Source organism: Ambystoma mexicanum, chromosome 3p, assembly GCF_040938575.1.
Source record: "Ambystoma mexicanum isolate Mex_15411 chromosome 3p, UKY_AmexF1_1, whole genome shotgun sequence".
Classification (NCBI taxonomy): domain Eukaryota; kingdom Metazoa; phylum Chordata; class Amphibia; order Caudata; family Ambystomatidae; genus Ambystoma; species Ambystoma mexicanum.
In genome coordinates, this window is record NC_090925.1 from 888538967 (window position 1) to 888556729 (window position 17763).

General features: G+C 49.7%; 1 protein-coding gene and 1 long non-coding RNA gene across 2 annotated transcripts in view; one reads left to right on the forward strand and one right to left on the reverse strand.

Annotated features, from left to right (window-relative positions):
* SAMHD1 (SAM and HD domain containing deoxynucleoside triphosphate triphosphohydrolase 1) overlaps positions 1-6617 on the reverse strand; it is a 697568-nt gene extending 690951 nt beyond the window's left edge. Inside the window, exon 1 of the mRNA XM_069652117.1 lies at positions 6300-6617. Coding sequence (XP_069508218.1) covers positions 6300-6483 — 184 coding nt within the window. The 5' untranslated portion in view covers positions 6484-6617. The remainder of the gene's footprint in view (positions 1-6299) is intronic.
* A 1139-nt stretch (positions 6618-7756) lies between these two features.
* The window catches only part of LOC138581068 (uncharacterized), a 297626-nt gene continuing 287619 nt past the window's right edge, over positions 7757-17763 (forward strand). Inside the window, exon 1 of the long non-coding RNA XR_011304415.1 lies at positions 7757-7863. This is a non-coding gene — a long non-coding RNA (uncharacterized lncRNA). The remainder of the gene's footprint in view (positions 7864-17763) is intronic.

Genomic DNA, 17763 nt, shown 5'->3' on the forward strand with positions numbered 1-17763 from the left:
CACCAAGCACATGCACTTAGATACTACCTATCCAGGTGCAGAGACTCTGCTGTAAGTGCTTTAATAACACTAATAGAAATATATACATTCAGATTGCCTGGAATTGTGATTTGTGGATTTTGGGTGCTTCCCCAAGTCAATAAATTAAGGTCAATAGGAGGATATAACCATCTGGTGAGGCCAGATGGCATGGTTTACGCATATTAAATGCTATAGATTGATATGCAATCATGGTCTTTAATATTCTGGCTAATGTTCTTTTCGGCTTGCAACCCCCCACCCCCGAATCTGCAGCACGGTGGTGGAGGTGGATGCAGGAGGCGGCTTCCAAGTGGGAGGTGGGCACACAGAGTCCTACTGCAGGAGGAACCAACTCTCCGGTGAGGGCAGGCAACCTGTGCCGGAGTGCTTCTGCAGCAACAAGGCAGGAGCGGGTACAGAAGTCAATGCAGCTTGCCGGAGCATGGGAGCAGAGACCATCAGGGAGGTGCCAGACAAGCGTCCGTGAACTCCTGGGAGGAACTTGTAGGCGGGACATCCATAGCCCGATCAGCAGAGCCCACTGAGGAGGCCAGGCCGCCGGGAGTGCCGTGCCCTGATCAGGAAAAGCTGAACTAGGGCTGGAGGCCGGACAAGAGGGGAGGGCCAGGGCAGGCCTGACTGCGGTCAAAGAAGCAGCTATCTTACGGATAAACGGCACAGAGGTGCAAGACCACAGTCTGGGGTGCCAACGCTGAATGAAATCCTGAATAACTGCGCCTATCTATGCAAAAACAGAGCCCAGTGATCGGAGCCTGCACAGCTGTCCCACATTTAGGATTATTCTGGATCTGCCCCCTTGGGGGCCACAACATGTGCTAGGAAGCCGGGGATGGCACAGCAGCAAGTGAGGACCAGGGACACGCATAGAGCAACGCCCAACAAGATTGTGAAGGGGTAAGGATTGTGAAGGGGTGTTCTAGAGGGCTAGGGCACTGGGGATAGTACACGTGAGAGTGGCAGAGCAGCGACAGGGCACCAGTGTCTGGCGCTGGGACATCATGGAAAGGACAAGATCAAGAGGACTGCGACCCAACACAGGATTGATCAATATACAACGAGTGGCCCTCTGCCAGGCACAGGACCCTAGCCGCAGGCTGCTCAAATCTCTCTCAAAAATGACCGCTATAGGGGAATCCAGATCCTCCGTTGAGACAAGATTGACAGCCTCTCAACTGGAGGTGTCCTTTCTCCGGCAGGACCTGGGAAATCTTTCATCGCGAGTGGGAGAGGCGGAACAGCGCATCTTGGACTCCGAAGATGTGCTTAAGCAGATGGAAAAGCAATTAGTAGTAGTCTCACAGAAACTTGCCCAACTGGAAAGCCAAGTCGAAGACAGTGCAGGGAGAACGCAGCACAACTTTTGTATCCTTGGCTTGCCGGAAAGGGAGAAAGGGCCCAGCATGGAGCTCTTCTTGGACCAATGGCTAACGGAACTCTTTGCCCCATAGAAGCTCTTCAATTTCTTCTTAAATCAAAAGAGCCCAAAGCATCCCAACGGGCCGTCAGGTGCCGGGGGCCCTCCTGGCACTAGAAATCAGCAGACTCCTGAACTTTCGAGACAGGGACGCATTGCTGCAGATGGCGAGGGCCCCAGGCCCGATAACTTAGAATGGATATCGAATCAGGATCTTCCTGGACTAGACGAGGGAGGTTCAGAGGGCGCCGTGCGCCAGTCCTACCAAGAAGAAACTGATCTCGCAGGGTATCAAATACACCCTCTTCTTTCCCAGGCAGCAAAATGTCAATCGTGGGGGTAAGGTACAGCTCTTCAATAACCCCAAAGAGAAGTGGCCCTAGCTGGAAACTCTATAATTATCTATGCCAGGACATCAACAGCCGGGTGGCAACGCCTGACCGGAGCAGGGGTCGTCCCCGGTTTTCTTTGAGACAACCCACGGGAAGCCAGACAGATACTCCAGCGGCTGAGGAGATGACAAAGGCTGAATGGCCTCCGGACAAGCAAAGATCCACGATTATTAGATTTTTCAAGCGGGTTGCGATACGCTGTGGCCCTAGGCAGAAAGCCAAAGCTGCTTTAGCAAGTGCCCCGTACATGGCTGCAATAGTTCTTCCACGTCCGTTTGACGTGGTGTCAGGGCGACAGGTGCTTCTGGTTGGGGGGGGGGGGCACACTGGAGCCCGCCCAAAGGCAAAATGCACAAACGACTCGCACCTGGTTCAAACAACAGAGTAAAATCCCAAAAGGAAGTGACTGCGAAATGGCATGGCGAAAACAGAAGACTGGGGCCATTTTGGAAAAACCCCACCTTCATATAAGGTTAGGGGAGGAAGTAAAGAAAGATTTCTTAATATGGGAAGAGTTTCTAGCTAAATTCAACAGGAAAAATAACATGGCGCACGCCATTGAACACCATCAAGAAAAGGGCACTCTTTACAGATGCGGAAGGAAGCAAAGGATTTGGGGCAATACTAGGAAATTCATGGTGTGCAGGGCCATGGCCATAAGCATGGCACACGGAAGGCCTGGCAAAGAACATAACATTGCTGGAAATCATACCAATCTGGCTGGCGCTGCATATATGGGGCGACCAGCTGGCAAACACAGAGCTAATTGCATGGTCAGACAATATGGCTGTAGTAGGGATCATAAACAGGAGATCAAAGGCATGTCACTTGGTCTTAAGAATACTTAGGCCATGACCATTATAAACTCTGAACAAAAATATTGAGCTAAGAGCTAAAACACATTGCTGGCAAGGATAATAACATTGCAGATGCATTATCTTGCTTTCAGTGGAATACATTTTACCAAATGAGGCGGAGGCAGACAGAAGTACCCAAAGAATGCTGGGAAATACTAGCAGAGAAATTAAGGGAACACCTGCATCAACGCTGGACGGCCGGGGCCAAGGTGAGATAACAGCAGAAGCACCTCAGAAACGGGTGCTAACGGGAGCACACCTCCTGACGTATGCACAGACCATGCAACAGGGTTGTTATTGGGGCTCGCCAAGAAAGCTTTGGCAACAAACACAGCAAAACAATATAGCAAGTGTCTGGAAACTTTACTGAAAATTACAAAGAGGGCGCATGTAGAGCTTATAACAACAAAAGAAATGAATAATTTTCTAGAATGGGCTACAATCAGAAAAAGATAAAAGAATGGGCAAAGAGGCACCTATCAGCGGTAGCCTATTTTGCAAAAATACAAGGGGGAATCAGACCCAACTCGCAGCACATTGATAACTTATGCACTACAAGGATGGGGAAAGTTAGAGGGCCCACACAAGGACAAGAGGCGTCCTTTAAACTTTTGAGAAAATCACAATACTACTAGAATTGCTGGAAACTGTGTTCTCGCACAAGTACGAGACACAGCGGTTTAAAGCAGCATTTGCCATTGCGTATTTTGGGGGCATTTAGGGCAAGCAAGCGCATCGCATCAAGCACTAAAGCAAGCGATGGTTTAGGCATGTTGGAGGTCCAAGTAAAAGGGGATTATATTGCAAAGGGCGTACAAACATCCAAGACAAGGAAAAGAAGGGCAATCACATGTAAGACAAAACAAACTGCTCAGTAACCAGTACCTTAGGTGCCACCAGTACATTGGGGTGGTTTCTGATACACAAAGATGGCAGGACACTTCAATTCCAGGCAGTCTTCAAGACAACCATTGAAAAAGCGGGTTGGAACAGCAGGGGATATGGGACCCACTCATTTAGAATAGGCACAGCAACAACAGCATGGGGGTCTTGGGGCTCAAAAAGTGAAACAAATTGGGTGCTGGCTGTCCGATTGTTATAAAAGATATAAGGACATAACTAATATAACCATGATTTTCCTCGACAGTACAAGACGCCCCCGTCAAATTGGCATGATCGTAGGACATTCAGTCATTTTCAGGACAGAGATGGTCCTAAGAAACGTAAAGACAAACCGGCGTTTAGAAATACCATTACATCATGGTGGGAGTACAGTGGCATGAAATGGTCTGAGATACACGACAGACTGGCAGACCTGGTAGCCTTCAGGGAACCAGCAGAATTCTTAATATACCTCTGGGAGGCAACGATTTGGTAGAAGGCAGAAAAAACAGTTGCAGACCAACATATGCGCATCTCTGGTAGGAATAGCACACAACTGGAAAGAGACCGACATTTTCTATTCAGCCATGACACCCAGAAAAACAGGGCAGGGGGCCCAATTCCTACAAGGCAATAGACATAGCCAGGAAAAAACAGGGGGGGGGGTGGAAAAATTGTGCACCAGCAGGGGAATTCCCTTCATCCGACACACTGCGATTTCACTAGCAGACACGGATCTTTTCCACAAGACTGGTTCCACCTGTCGGTTAATGGAATGGACAATTTCCATGCTGAGGTTATAAATAATTTAGCCGCAAGAGCATGTAGGTAGTGCAGTAACTTTTGGGGAAACCTGGAGGGCCGAGAACCCAGCCAGGTGTGGCGGCATAGGCCAGGTAGGCACCCCCTGGTCCCAGTGCCCAAAAGATAACAGTGTTTATCATTGTGTGTTTTTGGATAAAAACGTTTAACAAAATATGTTTTATGGTTATACTTTGTGCAATAAAAAACACAGCCTTGTATTGCCAACCACAATACAATGCCTCAGGTCGTCAATGTACAACACTAACCAGGGTAATAGGTCAGCCGGCTCTGGGCTCCACAGATTAAAGCCTCTGGGCTCCACAGATTAAAGCCGCTAACATCAAAGAGTGATTAGGAGCTTTTCAATTGCCATTCAGTTTTTCAGCTCTCTGCTGGCTGCCTGTCCATGTTAATCTGTAGCTATTAACACCTTTGCTACATTCTTTTGACTTAATTATAATGTAAGCACCCCATTGTGCTTTGGGCACTTTTACCAGATGTAGGTAAGGGGGCTCCAAACAACTTTCTGATACGAGCCCCCACCAGCCCTACATTTTCAGATGTTCCTGTAGTTTCATATTGCTTTGTAGTCACTTCTAACCCTCAGACCCTTAATGGTCGCCAATTTTACTCTGATTTACGCAGGCATTGATCAAAACTCCAGAACGGTTCCGTGTGCGATACATTTCCAAATCTAGGTGTGCGGGCCTGTGCTTTATTTCAAGCCACACAACGTTAGTACCAAGCAGAACCTCATTATTTGCCGTCTCAGCTACGAGGACTTGGCTTGAATGGGCATGTATTAAGGCCTACCTCACTCCCATTTTTGTGGGCATTTTTTCAGTTGCTAGTTCTTTTCTTGATTTAAAAAAAAAAAAAAAAGTCATTCAAATATACTCCACCAGAGACACCAATATGGAAGAAAGTTTTTGTTTTGCACTAGTCTCCTGAACGAAACTCAAAGCATTATGCCATGCTCCTTTAGACACCTTAGAACAGAATCCCATGGTTTACCCCAACGATTTTAAGGTGTCGTACCAACTTGTTGCTGCAAATCGTGCTAACGTTTGCAGCATTTGGGTCAAGGATACGGCAAGTGCAAAATAAAAAAAAAATATATAGCCCTGTACGGAACATCAAAAGGAGTGCGGAACTGATCCACGCAAAAATGTATGCTTCATTATGCGAAATGTCCCATCATTTGCAAGTAATTGAACGGAGCCTCCAAAATGTAGAAAATCAAAAAGTTGGTCCCTACGGCAGAATCAACATTAATGTCCTTCCCTGTTGGCGCCAGTGACCAAAATTGTTTCTGCAGGGCAGAACAGGAGTTAAAATGTATATGTTTCTTTATGCAAAATGCTGGTCCAAGTGATGCTAGATCAACGGTGGGACGGCTATTACCAATTTGACGCTTCTGCTAACATTCATTGAAGGGGAACGGGAAGAGAGCCGGCCCCTCTGAAGGCAGACCCCCGCCTCCAGGTCTACACGGGCAGCGTCACTGTCTTATGTTATGTACACATGTTCTGGAGCACAGCATGCATTTGCTGCACCTCCCCATTGGACGGCCTCGGAGCTACTTGTAACTGCACTGAAAATGCCATCTCCAGCACCTGGGATGATCCAATTAGGAAATGCACATGGCATCGCAGGTTCACCCTACCAGCAGCTGGGCTATGGTTATTTAGGGTAAATGCATCACACTCCTCGCCTAGTGCCAAGAGCCCATCCACCCCCTAAGAGGGGAGAAGACTTAACCCTCTGCACCGTTTACTCTCTCCAACACTTCATGTTAAAGGTATTTATATAGCGCTTAAAGAGACATCTCGCATTTCCCCGACCCTTGCTCACACCAACTCCAAACGTGCCCCGGTTGCTCAGAGTTTCGCGTGCCCCCCGCCTTACCTCTGAAGGTGCCCTCGCACGCCCCGAAGCCCTGAGATCGCAGGTAGGCGCATAGCTCCTCCGTGTCCCAGTGCGTGGGCTCGGACACGACTGGCGGCTTCGCCGGGACAGGGCGGCGCTTTTGCGGCGTCCTGTAAGGGTTGCCCTGCTCCAGGGCGCACTCCGGCTCCCAGGCTCTTTTCATGGCGGGCAACGGTGCAAGTATACGGCTCGGGATCTTGAGATGAGCCGGTGTGTAGGCACTGGAGCCAGCAGCGCGCGAAATGAAACTTGAACAGTTGAACTGCCGGCGGCAGTAAAACTTGACAGCAGAGCAGCCACGCCCATCGACATGGGCAGCGACGACAGACTAAGGCACGCGCAACAAAAGAGCCCGTGCACGCTCTCTCAACCCGTTACGCGTGCCCTCGAGCGAGCACAAGCAGGGAAGGGGAACGCCTGGCCCCGGAAAAACACACAGAGGAGAAAGGGGAAACAACATTGCATCATTATTTTCGCTCTCGCCACGCAGGGCCGGCTGAGGCTCAAAGATTTGCGTGGCCCTGGTCGGCGAAAAATGTGTGCCCCTCTTATTTGCATACATAGTGACACTGCTTTAAGTAGAGTGCTAAAGAGCCTCCCCTCGCTGCCTAAAGGGGGGGGGGATTTTTAAACAAAAGGAGCGACTGGACGCACCAAAGGTGTGACACCATTGCGCCCCAGCCCTCGCACAGAGCAGGCAGTGCTTTCATTCAAGGAGCAGCTCATACATGCCAACATTTCAACCCACCTGTGCGGGAGATTACATCAGAAAAATCGGGAGCCAAAGATTTTCCCATAGGAATGTATTGGGCAAAGATTTATTTTGGCCGGGAGAACGTGAAAAATAGCATTATTTTTCATGGGAAAACTGGGAGTCTCCCGCCTAAATCGGCAGGGTTGGCATGTATGGCTGCTGTCAATCCCTGGGGATCTCTCCCATGCTTCCTCCTCACCTGTGTCTTTCACAGAGCTGTCTTGGACTTCTGATTCCTTCTTCCACCAAGGTTTCCTGGGTTCCTTGGGCTTCTTCTCTTTCCTGTGATGTAGATGGGGGCAAGCTCCCTCGGAGACCACCATGGCCTGCTGATTCACCCAGATCTAGGGGCACTCCGATGAGCAAGCCCCCAGTCTCAGGGGAAAATGCCTCCTGGGCACAAAAAAACATGAATGTCTTGGGGTTGGAATCCAACATAGAAAGTGTTGGGTTTAAAGTTACAGTCCAACTGTATCAGTTTCTCTCCTTCTGGAGTACAGATGCTTGATGGAGCAGGGACTACTTTCCTGACTGTGCGACAGGCTTCACTGGTAGGAGGGTTAAGAAGGTTGTTCCTTCCTCCCAAAGAATGAGTCTGGAAAGGATGCAGAGGCTCCTGAAGAAAGGCTTGCATTGGAGTGAAGGATTTGTCCAGGCACGGCACTAAGGACTGCAAACAAGGCGGGATGCAAATCATAAGCAACAGAGAAGGTACTGGAGAGCAGAAAGGATAGTCTGAGAGCGCAGGAAAGGAAAGAAGAAGGTGGAACCAGGCAAGGATGATGGGAAGTAAGTGTACAGTGTAAAGAGTGGCCAAGGTGGGTGCAAAATACAAGGCTGTATACCCGATAGTACGCTGACTGAGAAAAAACAAAAGGGTGAAATGCCGAACAGGGGGGTGGCAGAGAAAACGAGGATCCGATCACCTGAGAGAGGGATCGGATAAGATATTAGGATAGTCAGAAATCGTACAACAAAGGTAAGATGAAAACTAGGAAGAAAAACAGTAAATAGAGCGTGCCGCTGGGACGCGGTCGGGAAACAAGCAGAGAAAGTAAATAGAATGTGCCACAGAGATGCGTTCAGGAAACAAGTGGAGAAAGAGGACGTACAGCAGAGACAGATAGACTAGGAGAACCGGAGCGAAGAGGAGTAACAAAGTAGGCAAGGAAGTTAGAACTCCAAGCAACAGAGTACAATCTAGGTGAATTCCCCAAAGACGGATACAACCCGATGTGCCCGTCACTGCCCACCAATATAGATGTGGCGGCCATGTTGGGAGAAGGCTAGACCACTACTGACAGAATGAACAGTCCATTACTGAAACTTCCACTGCTGCCAGCACTTCCATGGGCGGCGCATGACAGCTGCGTGGTTGAAGAGTTGCCTGCAGGTCTGCACAGGCAGCCCTTTAATCGCACAGCTCCTTGAGTGAAATGGCTTCATACTGTCTGATGACTCTTTACTCAGAAACAAAAGGAGAGTGTAGTAATCTGCTTTCAGGTTAGGTGGGTGTGTGACATCACCTACTTGGAATGTTTATGTAGAATGTTGGTGTGCAAGGTTCTGTGAGTGACGGTTGGGAGTGAGAGTGAGAAGAGTGAGCTGAGAAGATGGGTGTGGGGGTGAGCCCGGTGTTTCCCTTGTCATCTTGTGTCCCCTACCATCCCTGTGTCTTGAGGAAGAGTACTGGACATGGACAATAAAGGAACCTGTAACTTACCTGAAGTACTGGAGGTCCACTTTGTTACACTGGCGACGAGGATGGGATGGTAGGTGGATCTGGCGCTGCTGGGGGGGGGTGCAGCCTTCCGAAACACCGCCCCCGTGACCCCCCCACACCCAGGTGGGCCTGCATTTGTTGGCCTGAGGAGTCCCTTGTATGGAGTGTGGCGCTTCGCTTGGCCAGGACAGCGCTGCATATGACAGCAAGGACTGTCCTGCTGTACGGTGGCGGCGTTGACTAGTGAGCCGTTGATTGGCCAGCGCTCCCCTGCTCTCTTGGGGTTGAGCGCTGTTTCCGCGCTTCCAGTTCAGCTGGCGTTGGAGTCACGGAGGAGCCTGTGGCCATGTGTTTGTCGCCGCTCACTCTGTTAGGAGCGCGACCCTGCTGTACAGTTGTCGGCAGCGGAGAAGGAGCGTTTTTGCACTCCGGGCTGGAGGAGGCCCTGCCCGTAGTACGGTGGTCGCTGGACAGGTAGTCACTTTCTCCATGGAACTGCGGCGGTATTGCGGGGTTACTCAACGTGCAAGCCTGGGCGTTAATGCTGGCGCCTTCCGTGACTTTACCCTGGAGATGGGGGTGTGTGAAACTGAAGCTGTTGCCCTTGGGGCTCGTAAAGACTAAGCACCAGTTTGGAAGGGGTTAACATGCGGCCCCGTGAAGTTGTTTGGACGGCGTCTCCGTTGGTTTGATGACGTCTTTGCAGGGAGAGGCGTTCCTGTTTGGTCACGTGCGCATTGCACGTTGATTTCCCTGCGTAGAAGCCTCGTTGTACGCTGTACAGCAGAGGAGTTTAGGAACCGATTGATCTTCAGCGGGACAGTATCCCGGGAGGTTCGGAAGTGGAGCAACACGCCAGAAGCAAAGAGTTTCGGGGTCTTCCCGTTCTTTATGGCTGTCGCAATCAAGACTGAGGCATGTTTTGGAACATTGGAGTGGTTTTCTCATGTTTGCCATTCCGTGTTAGGCATATGAAGCCTGTCAATGTCTGCGCTATGGGTTTTCGGAACCTACCCAATGTGCAGCATGGCCATGACGTTTTTCATTTCAGGTCTTTGTGGGCCGTATGTGTGAGTTTGAGTGTGTACTTGTTGTGGCCCATGTTAGAGGGTTAGGTGTTCCCATTTTAGCTTCCGTAGTAGGATAGGGGTGTTACTGAAGGTCGTTGTCAGTCCCCTGTGGTGTCTTTGTGTTGTGGTCTTTCATGGGAAATAGACCTCTTGTGTGGGTTTGGTTTTCCTTTGCAACTCCCAGGTGAGGGGTGGGGGTTTGAAATGCAATGTAATCGAATATGCAATTGAAATGTCGATCTCTTTGCTTGGTTTCATCTGGGGGATGGAGCGTTGGTCCGGACAATGGAGCGTTGGTCCGGGCAATGTAACCCCAAGGAGTGTGGATTGGGGGTGAATTTACTTATGCAGGAAATGCATTGTGAACTTACTTATGCAGGAAATGCATTCGTGAACTTACTTGTGCAGGAAATGCATTTGTGAACTTACTTGTGCGGGAAAATGCAGTCATGTGACTTTTCACCGAACACTGACTTTCATGCATATCTTTATTGTGTGGTGCCCAGGAGCCCAAGCTAGTGGCATCGAGGGATGGGCTTGGGGTCGTCATCGTCCAATGTTTTCACATGTGTTTCATGATGTTGCATTCAAATTCCATCCTTGTTATGCAATGTTACCAAATGGCATTTGTGCATGCTTGATGTCAGTGTTGGGGTGTGAATGAGTGTGCGGGTGCATGCTGTATTTTGGCGCTCCTGTAGTCACGTATTATTACAGCATTTTAATGTTTGCGCCTTGTATGAGTGGCGTTGTGGTTGCTGTGTGCAGTCATGGGTTGAGTTGTTTTGCCCGTGTGTTTTGTGTCATGAGTGCACGGTCAGGAGTGCACGTATCCTTGTGTAGTGCCTGGTTTAAGCCGGGGTTGGTCGCTATGTTTTGGCACTCAGGGATGTTGATCGTGAATGTGTGTGCGGGTGCATGCTGTGGTTTGGCGCTCCTTTGTCTTAGTGCCTGGCATTAGTTGTGCTAGGGTTGGTCACTATGTTTGCGTGTGTTGTTGATCTCTTGACCTTTGGTTGTATCTACCTGTGTGGTTTCAGGTTAGGTGTCTTGGAGTGAGGTGTGATTATGGTCTTGGGTGCCTGGTCTGTCCAGGGTGGGTCACTTTAGATGTTCTTGGGTGCCTGGTATTTCCAGGGTAGGTCACTTTAGATTATCTATGTTTTGATCGCTACGCCTGAGTTGAGTGGAGTTTTTCTTACTGTCCATAGTGTTATCCTATTGGACGGGGTGGTGTTCAATTTTGCTTTGCCAGTGTGCCTCCTGATTCCGAGTCTGGTATGTCAGGTTGTCTCCTGGTGTGTTCGAAATGGATTTTGTGGATAGAGGGAATGGCCAACGGTTTTGTGCAGAGTAACAGCATGGTGTTGTGGTTCTTCCCCATACTGTTGTCAAAGTTATTTAAGTGGTCCCTCGGTTGTTAGGCATTTGTTGTTGCTTCCTTTGGGGGCGGTTGGTTAGCGCTTGGAGGTGCAGCTCTGAGACTTTGGGGTGGCAGACCGAAGTGGAAGGTGAGTTGTGCTAAGGTGGCTAAATTGGTTAGGTGTTAGTTGTGTTAGTGTTCGCTAACAATAGTTTTGGCTAGGGGTGGCAGCCCTAGGTCCTGAGGGGCAGCTCGGGACAGGCGTAAGTGCTCTGTTTTTTTTTTGTGGCCTCGAGGTGTGACCGAGGGAGTGGTGTTGTCTTGTTTCGGATGCATGCCGTTGGAAATCTTTTCCTTCTTGGTCCGTTGGTGTCCAGTTAATGCTGTCCTTTTGTTGGAATTCCGTTTTTGGTTTTGCCAGAGGTTCTGCACATAGGCGGCCGCTGTGTTTGTGGAATTTCTGGTAGCGTGGTGTCTTGGGGTGTTAAGGTCCCGTGCTGGTCACACTTCCTTGTCATTCCTTTTTGTCTTCCCTGGGAAGCGTTGGCGTAGCAGTTGTCTTTTGTGTTTCTAAGGGGGGAGAAGTGTAGTAATCTGCTTTCAGGTTAGGTGGGTGTGTGACATCACCTACTTGGAATGTTTATGTAGAATGTTGGTGTGCAAGGTTCTGTGAGTGACGGTTGGGAGTGAGAGTGAGAAGAGTGAGCTGAGAAGATGGGTGTGGGGGTGAGCCCGGTGTTTCCCTTGTCATCTTGTGTCCCCTACCATCCCTGTGTCTTGAGGAAGAGTACTGGACATGGACAATAAAGGAACCTGTAACTTACCTGAAGTACTGGAGGTCCACTTTGTTACAGAGAGCCCGGCGGTCCAGCACTCCTCTGTCTCTGAGTCGAGAGATATCAGGCATCCGGTTAAGCTGAATGCTTTGCGGTTGGAGAGGCTACTGCAGGTGCAGTACTTCAGATTAGGAAAAAAATGGCAATGCCTTTTCTTTTTTCCAATCCAAAGTGCTGACACCTATAGGCAGCCCTTTAACCGTGCAGCGCTTTGGCTATATGGGCTGCCTGAGGTGTCAGCATGGCTGGGGCTAGTCGGGGTGAGCCCTGGTACGGCCTCGACTCGGGAGACCTTTTGGGAGACTGCCAGGGCTTGGCCCCGGCCTGCTCCAATCTACATAAAGCCATGCCTAGTCACATCAGTGCAGGGGAGTATCCAGCATAGCAAGAGTGGGGTTGCAGGGCGAACCATGAAAAAAAGTCCCACTTTTCTCCCCAAATGCAGTGCACGTGATTCCATGCGGTATCATTCGCACCCCCCCAATCAAATTTTGGGAAACATTAGTGGCAGATGGCATTTATTTATTTATTTTTATTTGAGTTTTATTGGTTTTTAAACATGAGGGTAATAGGTACTTAAACGTGCGTGTTACATTTGCACTGTTACGTCAAAGTTGTATAATCATTGAACGTAAAAGGTACTTTCGTGTAGGTTATCCCCCCCCCCATTGTATTAGATTTTCTCAGTCCCACTCCCTCCCCCCTCCCTCCCCTGGGTGGCTTTCTTGATTCTTCCATTTCGTTGGCAAAAGTTCAGTTCGTGGTTAGCACAAGATGGGACGTCTATCTCACGCTGTCTTTTTTGGGCTCAGAGTGTGTGACAGTGTGCGACAGGCTTGATTGACTTGTTGCTTGTCAGGTGATGTTTGCTTCCTGCGGGGGGTGTTGCTTTCTAGGGTCCTTGATGTGTTGGGTTGTTCTCTTCCGTGCGTATGACATGAAGATTAGCGAAATCACACAAAGTGTCTTCGTGTCGTGCGGCCTTATCGTGGAGGGCTGCCGTAATTTTATCCATTGTATAAATGTTCGTTGCAATCTTAACCCATTCCTTTTTAACTGGGAGGCATGGGGATTTCCATTTAATGACCAGGCCCGCCCGAGCAGCCAATAGTAGTGGGAACGCCAGTCCCTTTAATCTGATTAGCTCCTCCCCTTCCTCCTCCAGACCAAATAAATTCAGGAGGGGGCATGACTTCCGGTCAATGCTGTCTATCTGTTTGATCCAGCCTAGGACTTTGTCCCAGTATATGCAAACTTTGGGGCAGCCCCACCACATGTGGCAGTAATTGGCGTCCATGCCACATTGTAGCCAGCATTTCAGACTGTTGGTCTGGTACATTTTGGAAAGCCTGTATCATACTGCCATCTGTGAAGTAGCTTTATTGCATGCAGCTTATATTGTGCTGGGATTGATATTCGGGATGGTGTTGGCAAATTATGTCCCATGCCTGCGGATCGAATTCTCTGGCAAAGTCCTTTTCCCATTTTTCTTTGAGGCAGAAGTTTGGGGCTCGATCCATACAGATCAATGCGCTGTACATGCAAGCTATCACGCCTTTGTTTGTGGTAGTCGTATCTAGGATTTTTTCAAAGGGCGTGAGTTCTCTTCTCGTCTTGTCTTTCCATACCCTTTTGGATAGGACGCCTTTCAAACATAGGTACAGGAAGATGGGGATTGGGTGCATTTGGAGGGCTTCTTCTAGTTCTGTAATCGATATGAATTTATCCTCTATCCACAGCTGGCCGACCCTCTCAAGTCCGGCATCAAACCAAGCTTGGTATCTGGAGTGTTCGGGGATTTCCTCTCTGATCCCAGGGGACCAGAGATGGCTCAAGGGGGATGGCCATGTGGTGACGCCGGTCATCCCTTTCCCTTCCCTCCATATTTTCCATATTGTTCCCAATATTGGGTGGTTGCGTAATCTTCTCGTAAGCGTTGGTCTAGGGACCCATAGCCATTCTGCAAGGGTTGTGGGGGTTAGGTTGTCGTTGTCCAAGTGGACCCATTGCAGGTCCTTTCTGTCTCGTAGATGTGGAATGAGGACCTTTAGTTGGGCAGCCTGATAGTATCGCTCGATGTCAGGGAGGCCAACTCCTCCTTGCTGTTTGGGTAGTATCAGAGTCTCGTACTGTATTCTTGGTTTCTTTCCATCCCATAGGAATTCGGTGAGTGCCCTTTTCAATTGTTTGAAGAAGTGTTCTGGGACTGTCGCAGGAAGTACTTGGAAGGGGTATAAGAAGCGTGGAAGGCTCACCATCTTGATGGTGTTCAGGCGCCCCAGCCAGGAGATTGTGAGAGGTCTCCATTTTGTGAGGTCTGCTTTGAGGGAAGCCAGGAGTTGGGGAAAGTTTGCCTCGTACAGGTCTGCGATGTCCCTCATTAGGTTGACCCCTAGGTATCTTAGCGTTGGGCCTCCGATGATTAATCCGAGGCGCTCGAGGTCTGTTCGTTGGTCCGGAGTGGGTTCGTGGAGCGGGAAGAGAATGGATTTGGTTTTGTTCATTTTAGCCCAAAAGTGCGCCATATTCTTCGATAAGACTGATGTAATTGGATTCTGCACGTGGAGCAGGATGTCATCCGCGTACAAGGCCAACTTGTATTCTCTGCCATTCACCTGCATCGCCTCCACACCGTCGTTTGGTTTAAGCGTTTTCGCCAGCGGTTCCAGCAACAGTGCGAATAATATTGCTGAGAGGGGGCAACCCTGTCTTGTCCCTGTACTCAGGGGGAACCAGCGTGAGTACTGGGAGTTCACTACGACGGAAGCTCGACGCGCCGTGTAAACGGCCTTAATTCCTCGTCTAAGTGCAGGGCCCAAGCCTATTTTCTGTAAGGTCGCTTCCAGGAAATGCCATTCGACTCTATTGAACGCCTTCTCCGCATCGATTGAGAATAGTGCAGGTGTGTTCGGCATTTTCTTGGCTTCATGTATGAGGTGAAGGGTCTTCCGGGTAGAGTCTGCTCCTTGTTTGCCGAGGATGAATCCCACCTGATTGTTGTGAATTATGGCGGGCATGTGTGACTCCAGTCGCGCAGTGAGGACCCTTGTGTAGATTTTGGCGTCCGTATTTAGGAGGGACATCAGGCGATATGATGCGCATAGTTTGGGGTCCTTGCCTTCCTTAGGGATAACCGTCATGAGCACCTCGGAGAAAGATTCTGGAGCAGAGCCCAATTGGAGGATGTTATTGAAGAGCTCGACCATGAATGGAAGGAGGGTGTCTATAAAAGTCTTGTAGAACCCTGCTGTATAGCCGTCGTTTCCGGAGGCTTTTCCTCTTGGGAGCCTTTTAATAGCTTCTTCTATCTCCTCACCTGTAATGAGGGCGTCGATGGATTGTGTTATGTCCGGGGGTAGGCGTGGAAGGGATCCCTTGTTCATATATTCTGTAATTGCCTCTGGGTGTGGGGCTGCCTCTGAGGTGTATAGTTTCTCATAGAAGCTGGCAAATGTTTCTGGGATATTGGACGGGTGGTTTCCGTGGGACGTTTCCTCACTTTGTAGTGTTGACACCCATCTTTCCCTGCACTGCCCTCGTAGTCTCGCGGCGAGTAGGGCGTCTGCCTTGTCCCCTTTTTCGTATTGTTTCTGTTTTAGATATTGAAGCTTACGGACAATGCGATCGGTTTCTAATTGCCGCAATTCCTCCCTCTTGTCGTTGGCTTCCTCTATTTTTCGGGTTCTATCGGCGCTGGCTGATTGGGCACTGTGATCCAGTTGGGTTATTTTGTTTTGGAGCTTGTTTTCTATGAGTTGGCGTTCTCCTTTATTAATTGCTCCTTCTTTAATGAGTATCCCTCTCCACGTGGCTTTGCCCGCTTCCCATACTGTATTTACGGAGGTTTCACCTGTGTTGTTTTGCTCGAAGTACTGTTCAATGTCCTGCCTAAGTTGATCTCGGAATATCGGGTTCTTCCAGAGTGTCTTGTTGCAACGCCATTTCGAGCTTCTGTGGGGGAGCGCCATCCAACTGATGGTGGCCGTGACCATGTCGTGGTCCATCCACATTACTGGGGATATACTGGATGTGGACATCGCCTCGGTGAGGTCTGGGGTGAGGTACAGGTAGTAGATTCTAGTATACTTGGCATGCGGCGCGGAGTAGAACGTGAAGCCTGTCTACCGTGGGTTTATGTGTCACCATGCATCCTTGAGTTTGTAGGCGTCCATCAAGTATGGAACCTGTGAGGAACTAGATTTTGGTGGGGTAGCCGCTAGTGGGTTGCCGGCTTGTATGTCCCATTCTGGGTCTATCCACGTGTTAAGGTCCCCTCCCAAGATCACTTTGCTTTCTGCTTCGGTCATGACTTTGGGGACTGTGTGTTGTAGGAACCTGGACTGCCCAGAGTTGGGGGCGTATATGGATGCAAGTGTGACGGTGGTGTCCTGTATTTTGCCGACCAGTACGAGTGCTCTTCCGCTTACATTGGCCCAGGTTTTCAAGATTTCGAACCAGAGCTCTTTGCTGAGTAGGATGCCGACACCGGCTCTCTTGAGTGGGCCAGAGCCCAGTATTCGGAGCCTGTTTTAGCGTGCAGGACCTTTCTCTCCTCTCCTTGGCTGTATCTGGTTTCTTGTAGGAAAACTATATCTAGCTTTGCCCTCTTGTGCTCTCTAGACATCAGTGACCTTTTGGTGGGGGAGTTGAGTCCCTTGACGTTCAGTGTGCCAATTTTGATTGTGCCAAGCCTGCCGCTCGTCGGGTCATGTCTGTCGATCATTTGTGTGTCTTCTTGGATTGCACATCAAGTCCCGTCTACTGTCTCTGGGTGCCGCCTTAGTGGAAGTGGGCTGATAGGTGCTCATACCCGCCTGGAGCTGTGCTGTATTCATTTGCCCTCCCCCCTCACTCCCCTTTGAGGTATCCAACGTGATACCCCTCGCCCTCTGTCCACTTTTTTCGTTTTTCCCCTTTTCAACGAGGGCCAGCATTTTGGTTTAGTGGCGTCCAGATTGGACTGAGTGAATGCAGCCAGTCCAATGTCGGACCACCAGTGGGGACCGTTACCTCATGGTCCCGGTTGCAGTTAGTATCAAAGTAACATTTTGAGCCCCCTTCCCCCCCTCCCCCCAACACTTCAGTACTCAACAATAACTGTTATAAGTGAAAACTGAGTGATACATGCGGTTCCATGGCTTGTCGTCAGCCGACTGTTCCAGTCCGCCTCTGAGGAGGAGGCCTTTCTATGAGGTGGGCCTCGCATCAGACGTGCGTGAGTCGCCGGGATCCTGACAAGTGTCCATGCTTTGATGCCCGGATGGATGGCATGGCTCGTGACGGGTAACCCTGTTGCATCACTGAGTTTCGGGCCTCTCGGGCGCAGGTTGCGTTATAGTGTTCTCATTTGTCGCGGTCCAGAGTGTTGTTGCCCCTTCTGTACTTTCTTGAACCTTTCACTCTCTTTCTCCGTGGGCCTTGGAGCTCCCATCGTTTTCTGGTCTGTTCGGGCCCTTCACAATCTCCTTCCTTTGGTGCCGGTTCTAGAAGGTCGGCGATGCAATCACAGATTTCTTCTTCAGATCTTAGCTGTATCCTTCTGCTGCCGTATTCAAAGGTGAGAGAGAAGGGGTATCCCCATCTATATCGTGTGCCCTGATCTTTGAGCCATTTCTTGAGTGGGCCACAGAGGCGTCTCAGCGCAAGAGTGAGCGAGGATAGATCCTGAAAGATGGTTATCTGGGTGCCTCCGAGTGT